Raw genomic sequence first — 23,841 nt, forward strand, 5'->3', positions numbered from 1 at the left:
ATCCCACCCTCCTGCCCTCACAACTGGAGGGGTCACCACTTGGCCATTTGCTGAGCTAGCCAGCCCCAAGGCTGTGGATTTCCCCTGGCTCTTTCCAGACTCAATTATGTCTTGGGCAAAGGATGCCAGGCACCCATTAGCCCGAGGATTCACTGAAGTAGGTAAGGTTTGAGGAATACAGGCAGAACATATGGAAAAGAGGAGGCAGAAATGAGAAACCTACAGTCAGCTGTCCTGGAGCCTGGTGTTAATGCCCCAAAGAAGACCCTGACTGTTGGACTCTCGCAGGGACAACTGTTCCCAGTTAAGGTCATTCTGTTTGATTCCTCAGTGGGGTCACAAGAGGAGATGTGGACTTCACTCCCCTGGGCCATGGCCCCTCTTACCCCCAGATACTCAGCTCCCACAGTTCATGCACAGATGGAAGAAGAGTTCACATCTGACCCACTGAGACATCCATTCCCTCCCTAATGGAGCTCATGAGTTGCCTGACAGCCTCGCTGCATGGCAATTTAGAGCAGGAAATGAAGATGGATTCTTAATTGTTAACTTCATTCGTGTGCTTCTTACTCCCTTTTTCTCTTTTCAATAAAGATGGTCAGTGAGAGGGCTGACTCTAGGCTAACCTACCAACTCTGCTACCTACTTTCTCTTCCTGGAATATCTCCCTCTCCCCTCTCTCTTTCTCTTCCTTTCTTTCTCTCTTCCTCTTTTCCTTCCTCCCTCTCTCCTTCCCCTTTGCCCCTTATGGTTGGGTTTTTTGGCCCTGCTCAGTCTTTGTGACCTTGTTCTCATCTTACTAAAAAATACTGAAACTTGTCCCTCCCACCCACCCACTTTGGGAAAGAAATCTGGTGATTCTGACTCATAGGTATTTGCCCAAAAGTAACGGTACAGATGATACACCCAGCCTCTTTTCAAGGTCACATTCACAGGAAAATTTTCCTAAATAAAGCCGTCTGTTTCCCTGGAGAAGCTGAGATAGAAGACTTGCCTTGCCTCCTGCTGATTGGCTTCATCTCTTGACTAGTCGGCCAGAACTGAGCCCAACCACGGAAACGCTCTCCAACGTCAACAGTCAGCAGGCATGGTACCTTCTCATCCTTGAGGGCTCTCGCCAGACTTTTCAGAGCTCTTCACCCCTGCGGGAGTCAACAGAGCTGGAGTTTATTAGAGCATCACTTAAGACACCTCTTTCCAGGTTATCATTTATTCATAAAGCTGCAAACCCTCGGGGTGGAAACATTTGAGGGAGAACGCTACGGCAGCAGATGCAGAGCACGAAATGAATTCTACATATCCAGGGCTCGAAACACAAAGCCCAAGGTATCACACAGCCACACCCCTCTTAAAACAAAAAACACCTCCACACACCCTGCAGAAAACCCGAGGGCCTAGTGGTCCAAGAAGCCAGGAAGAAACCAAACCCCATCCAAGCCTGATGGAGCTAATGTCAGCCTTCACTCAAACTCATCCTGAAAAACAAGGGTGGCTGAAACAGCACTTGTCCCTGATTCCAAGAGTGGAGTGGTCCATAAGGCACTGGGAGAGCCGGAGCCAAACAGAGAATTTCACTCTGTGGTCTAACTTTGATATCTCTTCTGCCCTGTCATAATGCTCCTCCTGGCCAAACAGTTGATTTTTGTTGGTTGTGGCTTACTTAAAAGTGGAAAGGCCATTTGCTGGCTGATAATGGGAGATATAGACAACCAACTTCATGATTAAGTTATCAGAAGGGCTTTTTTCAGAAGGAGGGAAGGATCAGAATTCCCTCTGTGTGAACCCCAAAGTTGGAAAATGATCATTTTCCACTGATGTTTTTCAATGGGGCAAGTAATAATATAATATTATGCCCTTTATATTCAAAGAAGCCACTGATAGTGAAATTCACCTATGAGTGTGTGCGTGTGGGTGAGAGAGAGAGACACTGAAAAGGCCAATGCAGAACCCACAGTCCCAGCAAGATTTTGAGCACAAAATGGCCGTCCCTCATTGTGTTACCAGGTTTGATGTTGGCAGCACTCAGGTCTGCTTTCTCTTCTGTCTTCTTGTCTCTTGCTCTTTCCAAAGCCTTTTCTCAAAAAGAGTCGTTCATTTCTTAATAGGAGTGGATCATCCTGGTCTAGCCTTGGCATTTGATTCCTAGTTTTAAGCTGGGAAGTAGCAAAATCTGAGGCTCTGTGTTACTATGTCCTTAAAACATTTCTTCTATCCTCCTTACTCTTGGTTTCCCAATTTCAGTTCTCCCTGTTGTAGCTGTTTGGGTATTCTGCTGTTGTAGCTTCTTCTCATGGTTCCCACCCAACACAGGTGGGTTGAGATGAGCATGTATGTAATGTTAGGAGACAGGCTTTTTTCCAGAACTTCACTGTTTGTGATCCTGTCTTGGCATTTGATGTTGAGAATAGCCCATAAATGACATTGTGACCCCTGTGCAGAGTCCAAGTCTCAGACCTGGAGACGAGGTTGGACACCGCTACAGCTCTGTAGATTTTGAATTTGTCCCGAAGCCTGTTACCACAATGCAACCAAATTCTGTTTGATAGTTTCCCAAAGGATATGCTGGCCTTCTTGATTCAATATTCCACTTTCTTGTCTAACACTGTCTCATTGGTCAGCATGCTGCTTAGGTCACAGAATTCTGTGACAATATTTTAGCTACTCAGAGAAGAGTCTTTGTAAATAGGATAGGGCACAAGGGAAGCTGTAACCTGTTGAGTTCATCACCCACAAAAACACACCAGCTAGGATGGTGAATACATTCAGTTTGTGTGAGATAGCATGAGATGTCTACATTTCTACCTTTTTTCATTTGGAGAGCCTGCTTTTCTTGAGACCAGTTATCCATGTTCATTATGTCAAAGAGCATTTAACCAAATTATTTTTGTTGAGTCAGAGGAGAGCAAGTGAATAACCATGCTGGGACACTCAGAAGTCCAGTAAAAGGCTTGATGTTCTGATGATAGAGTGGCCAACCTATGCATGAAAGTGTTTCTGTTTTTTGCCGCATAACTGGGTGCTCCTCTTTGCACACAATATGCTTAAGGATTTCCAAGGGAAAGGGCACAGAGACCCAGTCCTTGCTCTGAGTAACATATATCCTCCTAAACAGCTCCTGTTCTACACCCTTAGCCGGCCAATCAACCAATGAATCAATCAAATTTATTGACCACTTACTGTGTGCAAAGGACTGTATTAAGCACTTGGGAGAGTACAATATAACACAACGACTTTACAGTGTAGAGGGGGAGACAGACAATATAAATAAATCATGGATATGTACGTAAGTGCTGAGGGAGTGAAGGGGCGGTGAATAAAGGAAGCAAATCAAGGTGATGCAGAAGGGAGTGGGAGAAGAGGAAACAAGGGCTTAGTCAGAGGAGGCCTCTCAGAGGAAATGTGCCTTCAGTAAGGCTTTGAAGGTGGGGAGAATAGTTGTCTGTTGGATATGAAGAGGGAGGGCATTCCAGGCCAAAGGCAGGATGTGGGCGAGAGATCAGTGGCCAAATAGACAAGATTGAGGTACAGAGAGTAAGTTGGCACTAGAGGAGTGAAGTGTGCGGTCTGGGTGTAGTAGAGAGCAGGAAAATAGAAGATAGAGCAGGAGAGCCAAGAATATAAAGCTGATTTCTGTTCCCAAGTCACCACTCCAGGTCTGGGGAACTAATTACCAGCTGGTAGTCAGTCCTGAAGCAGCCTACTCCAGAAGCCAGGTAAAAGACAAAGGCAGTGATCTGATGTGATGCCATGTAGCCTCTGTAATGCTTGCTCTTATTAAAGTAAAGCATCTAGAACAAGTCTAATTAATAATGTTGGTATTTGTTAAGCGCTTACTATGTGCAGAGCACTGTTCTAAGTGCTGGGGTAAATACAGGGTAATCAGGTTGTCCCACATGAGCCTCACAGTTAATCCCCATTTTACAGATGAGGTAACTGAGGCACCGAGAAGTTAAGTGACTTGCCCAAAGTCACACAGCTGACAAGTGGCAGAGCCGGGAATCGAACTCATGACCTCTGACTCCGAAGCCCAGGCTCTTTTCCACTGAGCCATGCTGCTTCCAGAATAAAAGGATGGTGAACAGACCAAGAGAACACAGAATTTGGGTAGATTGAAACTTTCTGGAAAAAGAGGCTAGTGTGGTAAGGAATCCTGCAGAGAGTTATTAAGCAGAAACATCTATAAGACAGAAAGTCAGAGGTTTTAGGGCCAGAAGGGTAGAACGATTTAAAAATGATACTAAAGACTTTCTGGGGTGAGAAAGTGGCCTATCAGGAAATGTTGACTTTCTGGGTTATTTAGCCTCCTTCTTATTTACTTAGAACGAGATTATTTATATTCCTAAAACGAATAGTGGCTTCCTCTGGCTGCCTTCATGTTTGAGGTAGCAGTATCCTGTCCACTTACACAGAGTCATGAATAGCTAACTTGGCGTGAATCTGCCTGAGTCCTTGGATAAGAAATGAATCAAATATGATTACTGATGCAGAGTGTGGGAGTGATGTCTAATTAAAGCTATGTCACAGTGGAACTTCTCTTAGGATTGTTGCAGAAAAGTGGCAGTTAAGCAGTTTTTTTCATGGAATCTACTACCCCATCTCTAGACCCTGAAGTCCTTCTATGACTGGAGGGGAAGAGGCTTTCATGAAGCAAGGGGTGTCTGCCACTCAGGATTTGTTTCTCCCTGGTGGAAATTATCCTCAGGAACTAGTTCAGGCAGACCCAGGGTAGTCTCGGAATCTTGGAGGCAGTACTCAGGGACCAACACATCTGTAAACAATGCCAAAAACAGTCAGACCGTTCAGAGATGATAGCGCTCGGAGTCTCTAACAAAGCCAACATGACTCTGGTTCTCTAGGGGCATGGCCCCTTTCTCCATTCCTTCATTAGAGCGGGTTGTTGGGAAAAGAGAGGTATGGTAGAATCTGAATAGCACTTTGAAATGTACTTTTTTCCCAACCTAAACTCATGCATACCCCCTTCTGATGCTTCAGAAGCAGCGTGGCTCAGTGGAAAGATCACGGGCTTGGGAGTCAGAGATCATGAGTTCGAATCCCGGCGCTGCCACTTGTCAGCTGTGTGACTGTGGGCAAGTCACTTTAGTTCTCTGTGCCTCAGTTACCTCATCTGTAAAATGGGGGTTAACTGTGAGCCTCACGTGGGACAATCTGATTACCCTGTATCTACCCCAGTGCTTAGAACAGTGCTCGGCACACAGTAAGCTCTTAACAAATACCAACATTATCATTATTATTATTACTATTCTGTCGGGGGAGGGAAGGAAAATGGGCACGAATATGCTTTCTGCTTAGTGCCCACTGAATTCTCTGGGCCCTCTATGCTGGAATACCAGCTGGTCAGAGCAGGATTTGCTCTCAGCAGGGGGATCCTGAGCTTCGGTTTTGCATATTATATCAGAATGGCAATTGGATTCATGACCTAGCCCTCCCATGAATGCCCACGAACCTGCCTGTGTCTGCCCTGGGTGATTCAATCAGCTGGGGGAATGATGAAGAGACTGTAGGAGGTGAACCAAAGGGAAGGGGCCAGTGCCACCTAGAGGAGAGCAGTCAGGGAGATGGTAGAGGAGGATAGAGGCAGGAGCTGGCAGAACCTTCAGGACTGGAGGCCGTAAAGGCTGAGAGCAATATTTCTGAAGCCTTGAATATCTGTTCTTGAGCCTTGGCCTACTGGCTGGATCTGCTAGGAAAGGTAAGAGGTTACCAGCAAGAAATAGCCAGGTCTGATGAGCAAGATCCATGCTAACCCTTACCCCCCAGGTTCTACTCCAAGACTGGGCCCAGAAAAGTTTTAGGGAATTGAAGTTCTTGCATTGCCGTGGTCTCTGTGATTTCCTTCTCAAGCAGAAAGTCTGGAACATTGAGATTTATTACAACTGCTCCTCCCCCAGACAAGGGACCTCACGGGAAGGCATCTAGACCCAAAGACGGCCTCCCTAAACAAAGGCAATCTCTGAAGTTTTCTCCTGGAACTTGAGCCTGGGCACCCATGTAATTCTGCCCCTCAAGGGGAAGGCTGGACATCTGCTTGTGGATTGGTTTCACCAGGCAGCATGGCCTAATGGAGGAAACACGGAACCGGGGGTCAGAGAGCTTGGGTTCTAATACCACCTCTGCCGCTTGCCTGCTGTATGATTTGGGGCAAATCACTTAACTTCTCTGGGCCTGTTTTCTTATCTTTAAAATGAGGATTCAATATCTTTTTTCCCTCATACCTAGACTGTGAGGTCCATGTGGGAAAGGAATTGGGTCCAATTGCTCGTAGTGTACCTACCTCAGCACTTAACAGTGCTTTACCCACAGTAAGCATTTGGAAAATACTTGTACTCACTATTACAGGATTTATGAAGGGGTCAGAGTTAAAGAAATACCATCAGAATTCTGGATAGCAGAGAATGCGTCAACAATGCCATAGCCATGTGGAGAGTTACTTCCCTCTTTCTCCATTCTCAAGGACTGCAAGTTGGGTGGTTTCAATGCATTTGGAGAATAAATTTGTCCATCAATGGTATTAATTGAGTGTTTACTGTGTGCAGAGCACTGTACTAAGTGTTTGGGAGAGTAAAGAGTTTGTAGACATGTTCTCTGTTCACCATGAACATTTTTTTATGGTATTTGTTAAGTGCTTACTCTATGCCAAGTACTGTACTAAGCCCTGGGGTAAATATAAACTAATCAGTTTGGACACACTCCCTGTCCCTCATAGGGCTCACAGTCTTAATCCCTATTTTATAGTTGAGGTAACTGAGGCACAGAGAAGTTAAATACATACAAGTAGTGCAGCTGGGATTAGAACCCAGATCCTCAGACTCCCAGGCCCATGGTTTTTCCATTAGGCCATGCTGCTTCTCTTACAGTCTAGCGGAAGAGGCAGACATTAATATAAACAAGGAAAGAGGGAAAGTTTTAGGAGGTAAGAGTTATACACAGAGTGTCTGTGGTAGATAAGAGATTGGTGGGAAGCAAGAAGTTAATGATAAATAATGAGTTTCCAGAAAGATGAAAGGGGAAAATGGGGGTTTGCCTAGTGCTTGCTCTAGCCCTGATCCAGTGTTTTTTGTTATATTTCAGGAAAGTGTGGATCTGGGAGAAATCATGTTCTCCCTCTGCTATCTACCAACTGCAGGTCGCCTCACCCTTACTGTGATTAAGTGTCGGAACCTCAAAGCTATGGACATCACAGGCTACTCAGGTTTGAGTCTCACTGCCTTTTTAAATTTTGTTCCTTCTGCCTTCACCCACTCATGTTACTTATGATATCAGGAGTCATGTTCACCTGGGCATAAAAAGGAAGACAGACAGTGATTATAGAGGGTGGATATGGAAGAAGGAATGAGGAGGTGGCAAAGGGGAGGGGATTTTCTGTAAATCTGGGGCATGAAGGAAGTTCTGCTTATAGATTTTTGCATGTGTATTTACAGACCTAAACCCACCTAGCTACCCAAAGGCAACTCTGTTTTAAAACAACTGAATTAGGCCTCCCTGGACACTTGGTTCAATCTCACATTTCCTCCTGCCTTCAGGACATCTCTACTTGAGTGTCCTACCATCACCTCAAACTTAACATGTCCAAAACAGAATTTGTCTTCCTATCCAAACCCTGTCCTCCTTGTGGTTTACCCATCACTGTAGATGGTACTACCATCCTTCCTGTCTCACAAGCCCATAGCCTTGGCGTTATCACTGACTATCTCTCTTTCAACCCAGTGTATTCAATCTATCAATAAATCCTGTTGGTTCAACCCCCAAAGTGTCACTAAAATCCGCTCTTTCCTCTCCATCCAAACAGCTACCCCATTAATCTGAGCACTTATCCTATCCCGCCTTGATTAATGTATCAGCCTACTTGCTGACTTCCCTGCCTCCTGTCCTATCCCATTCCAGCCCATACTTCACTCTGCTGCCCAAATCATTTTTCTACAAAAATGTTCAGACCATGTTTCCCCCCTCCTTGAGAACTCCAGGAGTTCATCCATCCATCTCCACATCAAACAGAAACTTCTTACCCAATGGTAAATGATTAAGTGCTTTAAAGCAATCAACTTGCCCCCACCTACCTCACTACTCTCCTACTACAACCTACTCACTGCACCTCTATCACTTCTATCTGACCCTTGACCTTTCGCCCTTGTCCTGGCTCTGGCCTGGAACAGCCTCCCTCTTCATATCCAATAGAAAATTACTCTTCCCACTTTCAAAGCATTATTGAAGGCACATCTCTGCCAAGAGGCCTTCCCTAAGCCCTCATTTCCTCTTCTCCCACTCCCTTCTGCATCACCCTGATTTGCTCCCTTCATTCACCACCCCAGCAACTCCACAGCACTTATGTACATATCTGTAATTGAATTACTTACATTAATGCCTGTCTCCCCCTCTAGACTGTAATCGGTTGTGGGCAAGGAATGTGTCTACCAACCCTGCTGTATTGTTATGTCATACTCTCCCAAGTGCTTAGTATAGTGCTCGGCACACAGTAGATGCTCAATAAATACAACTGATTGATTGACTGATTCTCAGAAGGTCTCTAAGGAGCAATCAGTAAGAAATCAGCCAGGACTAACTAGGAAAGGCAGAAATTTTGTCTCCTTGGTCATCACCAGAGTAGTCACCATTTGGGTTTCCTTTCCACATCCAGGTTTTTCAGAATAGAGGATTAGAATGTGGTAAATGGAGGTGGAAGGTTCCTCTGAGCTGCCACATAATAAATAGCTTTCTCCAAATATAATAATAATAATAATTGTGGTATTTGTTAAGCACATATGCCAAATGTTTTACAAAACCCTGAAGTAGATACAATACAATCAGATCAGATACGGTCCCTGTCCCACATGGGACCCACACTCAAAGTAACAGTAGTAATCATATTTATTAAGCACTTACTGTGAACAGAGAGAATACCCAGATAGGAATTAGACATGGTCCCTCTCTTTCAGGGGGCTCACAATCTAAGAATAGGTATTTGATCCCCATTTTATAGATGAGGAAATTGAGGCTTAGAGAAGTTAAGTGACTTGCCCAAGGTCACGCAGTAAGCTGAATTAGAACCCAGGTCTATAGACTCTCAGGCCCAAGGTCTTTTCACTAGGCTTCGCTGTTTATCTTTGGTTTTCTCAGTCTCCCTCTCTCATTCTGCCTAAGCAATAAGTCTCTTCTTTGATAGAGGAATACAATGAAGCCAAGAGAGGCCTCTGATTTGGGATGGAACTGAGAATTCCCTTTGGGTCTTCACTACCCCTTAAGGGCAAATAGGTGCAAAGTGGTTTGCATCGTACAAGAAAATTGTTTAATACCATCTCAGACATAATTAAGAAAGAACAGTCCAACTGACCCTATCTTTGTCCAGGAATAGCCTAATGCCTTTGAAAGGAAATGAGGTAGGCCCTGAAAATTGTGGTTTTCATAGAAAGGCAGCTTAGTAGTGGTAAGTATTTATTGTGTGTTGAATCAGTCCGTGATTTTGCAGCGGTCTCCATTGTCTCTTCTCTGTACTGTGCTCACACTTCCAAGGCAGCTTGCCAAACTCTGCCCCTGATTTAGGCAGAAAAACGATGGTTCCAATTCTTCTCCCATTGCCCATTCTATTTATTGTGCTTTTAAAAGTTAGACTTGGAATTTAACCCTCTCCATGTCCCAAAAACCCTTGGAGACTGAAATTACTTCCACAAAATACACATAATGAATATTTAATTTCACTATCAAAATTAACCACAGGCTGTTGAAACTAGTCAGGGAAATAGAGTTTTGATGCATAAATCTTTAAATCATCTTCCTTAATTTAAATTGGTGCAGAATTGACACAAATAAAAAATAAAAAAATCCCATGAAATCAGTTCCAAATCTGAAGGGTTTTGTTTTGTTTATGAAGTTGTCTTTTCTTCCCACCTTATTCTTTTACTAAGCCTCTGGGGTTCAATTTGTTTGATTCTTAAAATATTGCTCCAATCTCTTTATAGGAATTGGAATTTTTGCCACAAAAATGTCAGTCTGCAAAAAGAGGATACTAAACACTGCTCTTCCACTTGGGTTTGAACTTCCCTGAAGGTTGGATGCCTTTGTTACTGGGCAAGAGAATCAAGATTTTGTCCCCTAGAAAGACTGAGATAAGCAAAATGCTGAGATTTGATTTTACTATTAGAGTGATGTGTCAGTGTCAATTCCTCTGACATGGACTTTTGATAATGGGATTGTTCTTGCTCCCCTTGCCCTGAGTAGAAAAAAACAGCCCTAAAAGAGGCCCACGTATCACTCACTAAATCCCGAGAGTCACATAAATTACTGCTTCCACAAAGAAAACAGGAAACTTGGGTGTAGCAAAGAGCTATTGATAAGGCGGATAAATCCAGCCCTGCCACAAAGGCCTTCTAATCACTCCGCACTTTAAGACACACTCAGGTTTTTCCCTGTCTATCTGATTGCGATAAACAGCTTGTTCAATGCCCATATCTCTCTCTGTGAGGCTGGGATTTCTGTTCATTGGCAGGAGTTATCTCTGGGGGCGAGGGCCATCACAATGGATCATCCTCAACTAGCAAGATAGTTCTCAGCCACTTTCCCATAGCAGGCATAAAAAAAGTCATGTCTCCGCTTCATTTCTACAGACGTGGAGAAGTTTCTCAGTTACTGCCAGACAGAAAATCAGCACTATACGTTGGCCCCTTGCTTTTGTTTTGGACTGTGGGAAAGCAAAGGAGGAGAGGGTAAGGCTGGCAGTGGGGAGTGACTCAGACAGGACTAAGGAACCTCAAGCCTGCAGAAACTTGGCAGTGTGATTTGGGTAATCCTTATTATTATTGCATTTATTAAGCACATACAAGATGCTAAACAGCCGGGTAGATTCAAAGTTAGGAGATCAGACACAATCTCTGCTCCTTACAAAGCTCGCAGTCTATTTTTATGCTCCTTTTACAGATGAGGAAACTGAGGCCTAGAGAAGTTAAGTGACTTATGACACAGTGGCAGATGACACATTTGGCCACTGGCTGAGCTGGGATTAGAACCCACTTCTCTTGATTCTCAGTGCTGGGCACACTCCACTAAGATGAACTGCTCCTCCCCTGATAAATTGAGCTGCTCCAGGCTACTGAATGAAGGCTGGAACAGAGCTGGGGCTAGGTCTGCTCTGCAAGAAAGAAGGCCTGGCCCGGGACACTGGGCAGGAGGTCTTGTAAGGGGCCAGAGCCTGTTGAGTCAGAGAATATTCATTCTACCTTCTTCAGTTGTCAGAGCTGCTGGGCTCAATCCCTTTAATCAAGATTCCATTCTCCTAGTCTCTCCTCTGCCATCAAAACTTTCCAGGTGGACAACCACAGGGCCGTTCAGCAGCTTCTTCACTGTAGCCTGCTCTCCTCAGGTTAGGTTTTCCTGACTTAAAAAAATATCTGCCACTGCAAAGTTGTAAGTAAAACTTTATGGAAATGTCTTTAAGGATACATGCTTTCTGATCAGAAATATGTTCCTAGTTGGCACTCCTTATACTCTACTAACTCCCCTCTCTTTAATTTATTTTGTCTGTCTGCCCCCGTAGGCTGTGAGCTCTTCGTGGGCAGGAATCGTGTCTACCAACTGTATAGTACTATACTTTCCTAAGTGTTTAGTATAGTTCTCTGCACACAGCAATTCTCAGTAAATACCATTGATTGATTGCAGTTCCCGCCCTCATTTTTTATTGGAGATTTGCACTCAGTCCCCTAATCGAATGGTTCCTTGGGGAAAAGTGAAAATTGGAGTATTTGGGAGTGGAATATTAATGAGCAACAAAATCAAAGGCCTAGATTTCAAGTCTCAGGAGGACTAGCTGAGCAGTGGACTTCCCGATCTAATGTGCATCCCAGTTTCTAAAAAAGGTGTTTCAGGACATCTGCTTCTTAAAAGCTGTTATCATATATGTCGCTCCCCTGTTTCCTGTGCTGCAGAATATAAACAATAATTAGGAAGGTGACACAGACACCTGTGTGGAAAGGCACAATAGATTCCTTCATTTGGCTGCAAAGAAAATTTCAAGGATCAGATGTTTCTGGAATATCATTATGAAGAACTAATGAGTGACTTGGGGAAGGAGAGGCAGGCTGGAAGTGGTGATGATCATTAGGAAGGAAGATGCTCAGACTGCCTTGAATCGTGCATTTGTCAGTCAAACTTCCCACTGCCCACCATTCAACCACCTCTTTAGGGGCCAGGAGAGACTTCCAGGGAAGATGAGAACAGGCTTTTTCATCTCTTTTCTCCAAGGGACAATGAGCCCCATAATTATGCTGTCCGCTAGGGGACAGAAAGAGTTCCCCGATTGTTTCTGTTCATTTCATTCCAATGTTAGGCTTAAATGTGTTCTATTTATACCTCTCAACTAAAATCCGTTGGTTAATGATGTTGGCAGAAACCCCAGAGGACAGGAATCCAAGTAGGTGAAAGGAACCAAGTAACTTTATTCAGTTTACCTACTCTCTTGGGCCTAGTAAGCAATGTGAGCTAGAAGAACACGGGGCTAGGAATCAAGACTTCTGATTCCCCCACCAATTCTCATTTTGACCCTGAGCAAGTCATTTTGTCGGTTTCCTCCCTAGTAAAAGTCTGAAAAATTTTAACCCCTGGATTCTGAGAATGAGAGACCATATTTGTTTAAAAGCTGAGGACCCTTGGAGAAGAGTCCTATAGAAATGCAAGGTGGTGCCATTTCTTCCTAACCTCCGGTGCAGTACTGAAGAGGGGCAGGAGAGCTTGTGTTCAATCTTTCGCTGCAGTGTTTCATGAACATCTGCTTTAAAAGAGCCACTACCCTCCACCTTCTCTCCCTCACAGATCCTTACGTGAAAGTATCTCTGCTCTGTGATGGGCGAAGACTAAAGAAGAAGAAAACAACGATAAAGAAGAATACACTTAATCCAACCTACAATGAGGCAATTATCTTTGACATTCCACCAGAGAACATGGACCAAGTCAGCCTACTTATCTCCGTTATGGATTATGATCGGTAGGTGTCAGCCCTAGAGAGATAGGAAAAGAGAAAAATCTCCACTTGGCATAGCTTTTCCCCTTCTGGACTCTAGGAACCCTGGGGTCATTCGAACTTGAAAAAATAAGCTTCTTCCCAGAGGTTAAGTGTATTGCACAGACACTTTAGAAGAGAACTTCCAGGCTTTCTGAAACCCAAGGTCAGAGGGCCCAGAAAGTGTCATTTTAAAAGTTTATGCATCTCCTGCAAATAGTCCAAGCAATATTAGTCTCTTTAAGCAGTGAATAGACCAGTGAACCAAGTTAAGCTCAAGTATAAACAGACTTGATCCCAAATTCAAGGCAATTTCCAACCCCCAAGCCGTATTTGAGATTCAGAATAATTCCAAAGATGTTTTACTTAAATACTTCCTGTTGTGGCTCTGTGCCTCTCCCGTTCCTCTTGAGCTAGAAAGATTCCAGAGAGATTGAAAGTCCAATTTCAAGCTCAAGAAAATTTGGTTCGGTGGAGCAAAGCCCTAAACCTCACTAGCATCTCGGTTTCTCCTTCAACCAAGTTGAATTACCGTCTTCAGAATTTAAAATTTAGACTAGCATCTGTTGGATTCCCTTTTATGCAAGGAGCACCGCAGTTCTCCAGTAATTTAAAAAGACCTAACCCTCGCCCACCGGGAGCTGACACGATTACCAATGTTGTGATTCTCTGTCTCCTTTCCAGAGTAGGCCACAATGAGATTATAGGTGTCTGCCGAGTAGGGATCAATGCCGAAGGCCTGGGAAGGGACCACTGGAATGAGATGTTGGCCTACCCGAGGAAACCAATTGCTCATTGGCACTCCCTGGTAGAGGTAAAGAAATCCTTCAAAGAGGTGGGTGTGGCCGGTCCTGTCCCCCACCTGGGCCGCATGTGTTGTGCATGGCTGAACTGGCTTGAGAATGGCAGTAAGCTTTTACTTGGATTCAAGGAATAAATCTTTCACCCAGTGCTGGAAATTAGCCAAAACTGGTTGGACCTCATCTCGGTATAAGAACAAGTCCAGGAATGGTCATCCCCGTCCCCCAGCCTGAGACATCTCTATAATAGTGATGGTATTTGTTAAGCGCTTACTATATGCCAAGCACTGTTCTAAGCGCTGTGTAGATATAAGGTAATCAGGTTGTCCCACGTGAGGCTCAATCTTCATACCTGTTTTACAGTTGAGGTAACTGAGGCCCAGAGAAGTTAAGTGACTTGTCCAAAGTCACACAGGTGACAAGTGGCAGAGCGGGGATTAGAACCCACGACCTCTGATTCCCAAGCCTGGGCTCTTTCCACTGAGCGACGCTGCTTCTCTTGTTTGCCTCTGCCACTTTACTTTGTCTCAAGATCCCGGGCTGTGTGCCTGAAGTCATCTTCAATGGCTGGCTGGCCCTCCTCCACCCCGGAAAGTCCTTTCACCACTGGAGCAGGAGGAGTATTTAATAATAACTGTGGTATTTCTTAAGTGATTACTATATTCCAGACACTGAACTAAGCACTGGGGTAGACGCAAAGTAATTGGTTTGGACACAGTCCCTGTCCCACATAGGTCTCACAGTCTTAATCCCTATTTTCTAGGTGAGGGAAGTGAGGCACAGAGAAATTGTGACTTGCCCAAGGTCACACAGCGGATAAGTGGCAGAGCCAGGATTAGAACCCAGATCCATCTGACTCTCGGGCCTCTGCACTATCCCCTGAGCCACCCTGCTTCTCACTTACCCTTGGGGCTGCTGATGTTATTAGAAATGCTTTTTGAAATTTCCATCACTGGTTTCAGGAATGGAAAACAATAGCTGAGGGAGAGCTCAAAAAGTCAAAGGGTAGGAAGTTACCTGCATAAAGGCCAGTAGGGCTGAAACTGGAAAGCAACTCATAGTTTTTTCCACTAGGAAGTGAGAAAGATCCTGTGATTGCTGGACTGATGGCCCAGCTGCACTGGGTCCTGAGAACCTTTTACAAAGCTTCCTGTGCTATTGCTCATCTTGAGGAGAACTCGTATGAGCAGAACTCCTTGAGGCCACTCCATGAAAAAGATGGCCCATGGGTGGGAAATTCAACCTCGGGGCGGGACATAGGTTGCAGAACATGCCGATGCAGAGATTAAAAATAGGCTTCCCCCAGCTCCTTTATGTCCCCCTTTCTCTGCCACACCCAGGATTGCCATTTTATCTGCACTCGTCCTAAAATCTATGCTATCTAGGAGTAAAGTCCCAGGGTGGAAATCCCGTTTCTATTCAGATGAAGTTCTTAGAGTGAAATGACACCAGTTGCCTAAGTGTTTCATTGGCTGAGCTTCACGACAGAGACAGATAAAGGAAAAGTAAGATTCCTGATAGAAAATGCCCTTTCTTGGATCCCTTTAGGACAAAAATGCAAGACAGCAAGCCCCAGTGGCCCAGAGCCTTTCTGTGGAATCAGATTCTAACAGTAGTAGTTGGGAGGCTGAAACCTAGGGAAATTGGTGCAGCAGAAATGAACTGAGACTGTATCAGGGACAAGAGGGCCCCCTCTCCTCAACAGGGTGGCCAGCTCCTTCAACCCTGCTTGCCTGATTTCGATTAGGCTTCAGAACTGGTAAGTCTCTGGCTAGCTGTGCAGGGTTTATCAGAAAATTTTTGGTTTACGGATAGAGCACAGGACTAGGAGTCATAAGGACCTTACTTCTAATCCCAGCTCTGCCACTCATCTCTTGTATGCCTTTGGGAAAGTCACTTCACTTTGCTATGCCTCAGTTATCTCCTCTGTAAAATGGGGATTAAGAATGTAAGCCTCATGTGGGACATGGACTTTGTCCAACCTTGAATCTACCCCAGAGCATAGTACAGTGCCTGGCACATAGTAAGCACTTAACAAATGCCATAAAAAAAACCAACAACAGAGTAACTTCCTCCCAGTCCCTCACCCCATCTGCCTGGAACCACAAGGCAGAGAGATCCCTCTCTGTTGTGTGTGTGGTCCACTTCAATTATTTGACCTAAAGTGTCACTTGCAGAAAACCAGAAAACCATGGACATTCAGTTCTCCTACAAATGCAGGGGTTGCATTCTTGCATAAGGGAAACTTACCCCCATGTCCAAAGCTGAACCTATGCACATGTTGTTTCTTCCAAAAGGCATGATGTCTTTACTTGCACAGATGCACATTGCTGGAAGAATGTGTTCTAATTTTGCCACTGCTTCCTGTCAAAAGTATGTGGCAAAAAAATGTGTTAGGAGAACTAAGCATATCAGTGAAAGTGGGTAATCCAGGTAACTGCCAGGCAAGTTAGACCAATAGGGAAAAAACATGTGGGCAGGAAACTAATTGATTTTTCCTCACTTGGTAGAGGACTCTTAATTGGTAAAGCTTCTTCCTTCCCTTTGGGGCCATTCAGATTTCCATTAGGGAGTAAGGTTATAGGTGCAAAAACTTCTCATGCAAATACTTCAGTTTCTGCTTTTTGTTGGCTTTTGTAGCAGAGTCTTTGCAGACCGTTGTCTTAGTTCTTCATTGATGAGAAGGCTTTCTCTCATATTAAAAATTCTTCCTTAGTTCTCTTACATGTTTCTGCTTTTGCAACCTAACTCGGCAGGAATGGGTGTAAAAAATACACATATGTATTGCTATACCAGTCATGTCAGAAAAAGTCCTGAAGGGAGGTTAGGAAATTTTCTTCCCTGGTGATGGATCTCATGGAATGGGATAAGATTGATATATTTTCAGTATATCCTACAGGAAAGCAAGCAAATAGGTTAAATGACCTTCATAGCTTCTTCTTAATGTAACTTTCTTGTATACAAATTCTGAGTAGCTTGCCTCTAACCCAACATCGGTCATCTGATCAGATTCTGGCCAGAAAGCACTGGAGAGTGATAACCCAGAAGGTTCAAGTTGGATGGGTAGTTCAGCAGTGCTGAGATCAGGGAGGCTCAGTTCTCCCAGTCCCTGCCTTTCAAGGTGAACATAACCTCATTAAAAGTAGGACCATTGGAGTTGAACTTTGAGGGAAATAAAAGAATACAGAAAAACTAAAAAAAATTTTTAAATGACAGTGATTCATAATCTGTGGGTTTTCTATTCTGTCTTCTAATACTCAACTTCTGAACTTTCTCCCCTTCATCCCAATCATCCCACCTATATTTCTGCCCAATTCACATCAGTATCTATCTGTCAAGAAGCTGAAAAATCAAGTTCTTCTTAGCAGTATAGAATTTTACTGATGCATATTATAAGTGTTCCTCCTACACTTCTGGCAATTGAAGTACCTTGCAAAAAAGCACCTAAAGGGCCCATTGGGATAATAAGAAGCAATAACCCTTTGGAGTTTACATAGTGTGATGCACTTCCATATAATCAAAGAGGACCAGGAGCTTCTAATAGTGGCTGTAGAGACACACCAGTGAACCAGGGGGAGAATCCTCCCATTTCACTCCTAAACATATGATACAATTTTTTTGTGTAAAAGACCCACTGCACCCCATAACTGGTACCACCTGGAGGGTGACTCCTCTTAGTAACAATAATAACAATAATACTAATAATAATAGTAATGGAATCTCTTTCAGAGACCTGGAGAAAACCCAGCCCAAGTTGAGTGTACGTATTTCATTCCAAATACTTTTCATACCATTTTGGTTGCCACGGTACTCTGCTTATAATAATCAGAGTATTTGGTGGCAATGCCTCATGCCACCCACTGGCCATTTCAAATCGACCATCCTTGCATTCTTTCCCCTGGCACTTCCATGACATTGTGCTTCCAGCCATATCTATATCAGTAGTTCATTAGCATCATACACATGTAACTTATTTGAACAGGGAACTTACTGTAACAGTGAATTTTAAACAGAGTATGCAGCATTGAACTCATAACAACATAATTTAAATAGTTACTGACAGCAAAATTATTGTGATTTTCCTTGAATAGTATAATAGCCAAGAGTACTGTAAAGATAAATAAAAATGATTTTCCCACACAGAGTATGTCTTAGTTATCATAATTTTGATGGTTAAGGCAGAGTTAGAATATTTTTGATGGTCACAAACTTTTAATTTCACCTAATATGATCAAAGCTATAGATTCCTTAACATCTCCCTACTTTCTCACCCAGTCTTTACTTAGTCAGCAGTACCCATGATGAAATGGGTGGCAGGTACACTCAACCTATATACCTGCAAGATTTCTGCCACAGCAGACACTTTTGAATATTCATGTGCTCCATAAACATGGCAGTGTTTACTAAGGTTTGGGGTTGGGGCAGTCTTTCTTCTTGGTAGTGCTATTAAACTAGATGCAAAAATCATGCCATGAAAACAAATATGTACCTCTGACACAATTGGCAGAAAGTAAGATCTAGGTATGTGTTATCTCTGGGTGAGGGGAAAATGAAAGGCAAAGTGAAATAAACCATGAGGGCAGCCTAGATTCCTGGGTCTAATTCTAGTCTCCTTCCCATTTACTATGAGATCTTAAGAAAAGAAACATTCCCAGTTCCCAACCTGTGAAGTGCAGAAACAGCATTTGTTCCCTAAATCAGAGAGAGATGAGTGAGATAATATTTATAAAGCACTCAACTTTTTCAGAAGAAAAGTTCTGTATAAATAGTGCTATGATGATTATTTTTTTCTAGTAAAAGCAAAGGGCATAACCCTTGCTCTCTTGTTTGGGGTTTAAAAGGATGTTGCAGAAAGAAAAAAAATGACTGGAAAAAGACATTTTCTCCATTAGGTATGTTTATGAATAAAAATTAATTGAATCACAGCTAGAGCTCTTCTTTGGCAGCTGTCATCAATGCTCCTAACCATGTCTGCACATTTCCAGCTCTAGTATGTTAATTAAGTCTCAATACCAAGTGCTTAGATTGGCCAATTGGCTTCGTTGAGGCATCTTATCAGAGAGAGTCAAGCTTCAGTGATTTTTCTCAGGAACATGTGTCCCATTTCAAGATAATTTCAAGATCATGAAGGGTCACCTAATGTGATCACCCTGAACAATAATTCTGTTGCCAGTCAGCATCTGCTTCTGGCCCCCTCTCTAGTACTCTTTGAAGATCCTCCTTGCATTGTTTGTTTTGACAGTGATGACAAAAATGGACTCCCCTGTGTGTTTATTTCTATGTGGATAATCAGGAAATAGCAAGGGAGTCAGGGGATTTTCCCCATTTGTCCTAGACAAACAATTGAACCCAGTATGACTTCTACCTTACTGTATAGAAGGTTCCTTGAAGTCTCTGTAGTTTCCTATCTCTAGTTTGACGTATCAATCAAGTTGTTTAAGTGGCAATCTTACCCCTGGGAGAAATCTGAAATTACAGTGTACCTTTTACAGACAAAAGGAGAAACAGAGCAAGTAGAAATTCTGAAATGTGTTTGAAGGAAAGGGTAGAAATCCCTTTTCACCTTCTGGTTAACATGTAAGTCCGATTTTACCATAGACGCTTTTGGCCATTAGCAACCAGACATTTATTTATTTAAAATATTTCAGCAGGGAAACCCTCGATTGTGATTTCATTCATGTGGATGCTGCAAGCAAAGAGACTGTCATCTGGAGTTAGGAGTAAGTACCACTGGTTTGGAACCAAGAGTTCAAGGATGAACCTGACAACCAATTTCAGAGCTAAAATGATTACTCAGTTGTTATCAGTACTTTCTGAAACCAGAATCCACAGCTGGGAAATGCACAAATTACTCTTATTAAAGTGCTGATGGCAGCTGAGATTGTCTGCATCCCAGCCTACCTCAATTCCTCTGGAATAGTTGAGTTGGGTGGTGGTGATTTGGGATCTGCACAGCACATCGGCATTGCAAGAAACTTTCCATTTATTTGTATTGATGATGCTGGGTAGCCTGGGAAAAACTCATACTGATGCATGGGTGCTGGTGGTCCTCTGAGGGGCAATAGATGTCAAATGGATATATCTGTTGTTCTTAGCAGAGAGGAATAACAGGTTTTACTGGTTCTGAGTCTCTGCTCCCCAGATGCTGAGATTTCCATCCGTTCCCTCTGTGCCACACTGCTTGTTGCTCAGTTTAGCTGGGGTAAGCAAGATGTCTCCTTAGGCCATCCCTAGGTCTTCCCGAGAGATGACTGGATCAAAAGGAGATTATGACTTAAGAGAACCTGGCCAGGAAAATGGACACCACTCAAAGTGACGGCTTGATTTCACAGTCCTCGGCATCTCCAGGAAACTGTGGGAAAGGGGAAAAGCAGGTTTTCCAGCTAGGCAGCAGGGATTCCTCTTCACCCAAGCTGACTCTGTGTGGGGAGGACCTGACAGGGAGTACATTGGTTACAATGTTGCCTGTGATGGTCTTCTCCCTGAATTTCTATTCCACGGGGCCCTCCAAGGAGAGGAAAACCACGCTGCTTTTCATCACTGCCATAATCTGATTTTTCATTTGAAAAACAGCCATCTCCTCTCTCCAATCCCATTTCCCAATCCCTCCCCCTCCATTACACTCCACCCTCCATCATGGGGAAGAGGGCCTAGAGTAAGTAAGTGCAATATGAGTAAGGGAGGCATCTCTCGAGGGAAGACGTGTCCTCGTTAGTTTGGCAGAAGAAGAGAGGGGGTTTGAGACGCGAAATGAGACGGGAGGGAGTACTTCCTAGGTTTTGGAGCCTGTGGCAGGCTCACCACCCTTCCCTGACCCACTGTCCCTGTGGAATGTATAACTCTGCACATTCAAATGTAATGAAGTAGGATAAATCAGAGAGGGAAGAGTGGCTCGCAGCTAGAGAAATATTAGTTTTGAGAAGAACTAACAGCTCCCAGACAAATTGCTAATAATTCATGACCAAGGGTTTTCAATAATCAGAGCCCACACCACTTGCTGCCTTCCACTACTAGTATAATCGGATTTCCAGGCTGCAAGAATAGCTGGCGTACTCTGCAGTACTCCATCATTAAAACCAACCACCACAAAAATAGTCCTCCACATTAGAAACGAAAAGCAAAACCATAAAGAGGGATTGAATTATCTCTGCAATAAACCAGGATCTCCAAACTGAGAATTCTAAAATGGGAACTGTTAATCTATTTACTTATTTCTGTGCATGGCCTTCAGCAAAACTCAGTGCAGCTTATGAGAAGCTGGGAAAGGTGAATTCAATGCATGGAATGAGATGTTCTTTTGGAGGCTGAAATCTAAGACCTCATTGTTCCCAGAATCACACTGCTCTCTCTCTTCTTTTCAGTGGCAGGGCCGAGCTGCAAGCTTTGACAGCCAGGGATCGTGCCCATCTCCGAAACCACCTCCAACACCGTGAGATGCACAATGGTGGAAAACAAATAGGACTAAGCAATGTTATTTTTGCACTTGTTCTGCAGTCTAACTACAGGGCTGCTCAGCAGCAGCAACAACAGCAGCAGCTACAGAAAGTCACTTGCTCCAGAGTCTTCACTGTTCCTGCGCTGGTCCAGGCAGAGAAACTTGTCGTGTGGTCAGATTTGTCTTAGTCTTTTCTGTCTCCCAAGGTGATGTTTTTGTGGTTTTCACTTTTATGGATCTGCTGTCCAGAAGAAGAAGAAATGGTGGATGGAAACCCCAGATTTTTGTTCTTTAAAATATAGTATAAAATAGCAGTATTTTCTGTGGAAGTGGACAAGTTTCAGCTCTTCTAAACCTCCACAAAGCTCAAACCACCAGGAGAAGAAAATGGAATTGGTCTGTGGCTACAGCTTTAGAGTCCTTTGGGAATGGTATATATGAGAAGGTCTTTATTAGGCTAATCGTGACACTTGGCCACATTGCCCATGTGATAAATGAAGGAAGATTCACAGACTCGTGTACAAACTTTGAATTCACAGCAACTTCGAAGTGTTCTTGAGCATTCAGATGGTTGTGCAGGGTGCCCCTAATTTGCTTTTCTCATGAATTAAAGATGTGTCGGCTCCTCATGGAAACTAAAACACTCTCTTCAGAAATGATTCTGCTGAAACTCAATATATACCATATGTTCTCTGGATCTTGACAATTATTGGTCACATTTGTTTGAAAACAAGAACTCTGTTTTGGAAATCTCCCTAATTACAAAGAAAGTGAGGCATAGTGCAGATGAACAAAATGGATTCTAAATAATATATTTTTTTAATTTCCCTGAGGGGTCACCATCTGTTTGAAGAAAGCAGAAAATAATAAAACGTAAACCCAGATAAAATGCTCATTTTTGAAAATTGAAGTTTTGCTACTTCCATAAGTTTCAGGTTCCAGGTGGTGCTTTGGTCCCTCCAGCTGTATAAGAACTGTCTTCTCCATTGGCACTAAGTCAGCTAACCTATTTCAACTGGACTTTTGGGTAATTTTCATCTTACACATTTAGTTCTGTATATTGCTAAGTAGTGTTATTTGTTTCAGTGTTAGTAGTTTTCCTTTAGGTCTTTACTTGAAGCCAAATTCAGTTGAAAAACTGATATTCCTCTGTATCACCATGGCACATTTATGTTGATTCAAATTAATGCAGTAATGAATTTTGCTCCCAATAAACCAAGGCCATTCTGTCAATATCAGTTTGAATGACATCAGTGGGCACATTAGACATTAATTTCTATACCACCGCATAACTGACCTGGGCTGACCTCCAGGACCTTGTAAGGATGACTTGATGGAGACAAGTCAAATGAAGTCCCCCAAAAGGATAAATACATAAAACCCATTCATCAACCTTGTGTCTTATTCTTTATACAAACCATATGCTATAGGAATGGCAACTAAAATAAAGTAAAACCTGGATTTACATGGAATGGGAGCCCGTAGAAATCACTGGCAGCCGAGCCTGCGGAAATCACTGATGGCAATGTTCTCCATTCCTAAGACTTCATATCAGAGAGGAACTCATTTTGAACCTTTTGAACTTAAACTAATTCAACCCGTTCTCAGAGACTCCCAACTGTATGTTAGCCTCAGAGGTTCTCATCACTAGTTTTCCGAAAATTTCCACCCTGATTTCAGAGACTGACACTTACCAATTCAAACCTACACCCTTGTGGGAAGGAGATGGGTTTAATCTTTTTTTAGAAAAAAGAGTATTCTGGTTCTTTAGTATACCAACATTCTTTTCTTTCACATGAAACGGTAGTAGAGGTAACATGGTCCCTTTTATCCTATCCAATCAAGATGGCTTTATTTCTAAATTGAGAATTTCAATGTTCACAGGATTTGACCAGGCACGATACTATACCTGGATTGATCCACCCAATCCTGAATTTAGTCTCTTCCAATTGCAACCAGATGTTCAGGGGAACCACCTGATAGTCTTCTTCCTTCGCCTTCATCCTAATGGTTACGGATGTTTCATCCAACATCCTTAACTTTTCTCACTAATAATTTATGGACCGAAAACCTACGAATCTATTTGAAATCCTCCATGAGTCTTCTCGTTTCACTACTAGCACTTCACTGCAATCCTCCCTTCCATAAATTTCTCAAAGCTTTTCAGGAATCTACTGGTATTACGCCTGCACAACTTCCTGTGGTAATAAACTTCACATATTTACTAATCAATCAGTTGAGCGCTTCCTCTGTGCAGTGCTCTATGCTAAGCACTTGGGAGAGTACACCTAATATATTAAGAAATGTTTCATTTTATTTTGAACCAACCACTTTCAAGCTTCAATGAGTGCTTCCTCTCCCCTTGTGGAATATAGTAGGCAACAATTTTGGGTCTGCCCTGTCCATATTTTTCACATCCTTCTTGGCCTTTTTCTTTCCAGAATAAAAGATCTTAATCCTTTTAATCAATCCTCATGTGGAAACTTTTCCATCCATCTCATCATGATTGCCCTTTCCTAGACCTTTTCCAGCTCTCTATTATACCCTTAAGATGCAATGACAAGAATTTCATCCTCAATATCCACAGCATTAAATTGAACGTCTTA

At 43.2% G+C, this 23,841-nt stretch overlaps 1 protein-coding gene across 1 annotated transcript in view; it reads left to right on the forward strand.

Annotated features, from left to right (window-relative positions):
• Positions 1 to 22,468, forward strand: part of SYT6 (synaptotagmin 6) — a 63,065-nt gene extending 40,597 nt beyond the window's left edge. Inside the window, exons 4-7 of the mRNA XM_039912741.1 lie at positions 7,090 to 7,210; positions 12,814 to 12,985; positions 13,685 to 13,835; positions 21,162 to 22,468. Coding sequence (XP_039768675.1) covers positions 7,090 to 7,210; positions 12,814 to 12,985; positions 13,685 to 13,835; positions 21,162 to 21,233 — 516 coding nt within the window. The 3' untranslated portion in view covers positions 21,234 to 22,468. The remainder of the gene's footprint in view (positions 1 to 7,089; positions 7,211 to 12,813; positions 12,986 to 13,684; positions 13,836 to 21,161) is intronic.
• Positions 22,469 to 23,841: the final 1,373 nt, after the last annotated feature.

Source organism: Ornithorhynchus anatinus, chromosome 7 (genome assembly GCF_004115215.2).
Source record: "Ornithorhynchus anatinus isolate Pmale09 chromosome 7, mOrnAna1.pri.v4, whole genome shotgun sequence".
NCBI classification, from domain to species: domain Eukaryota; kingdom Metazoa; phylum Chordata; class Mammalia; order Monotremata; family Ornithorhynchidae; genus Ornithorhynchus; species Ornithorhynchus anatinus.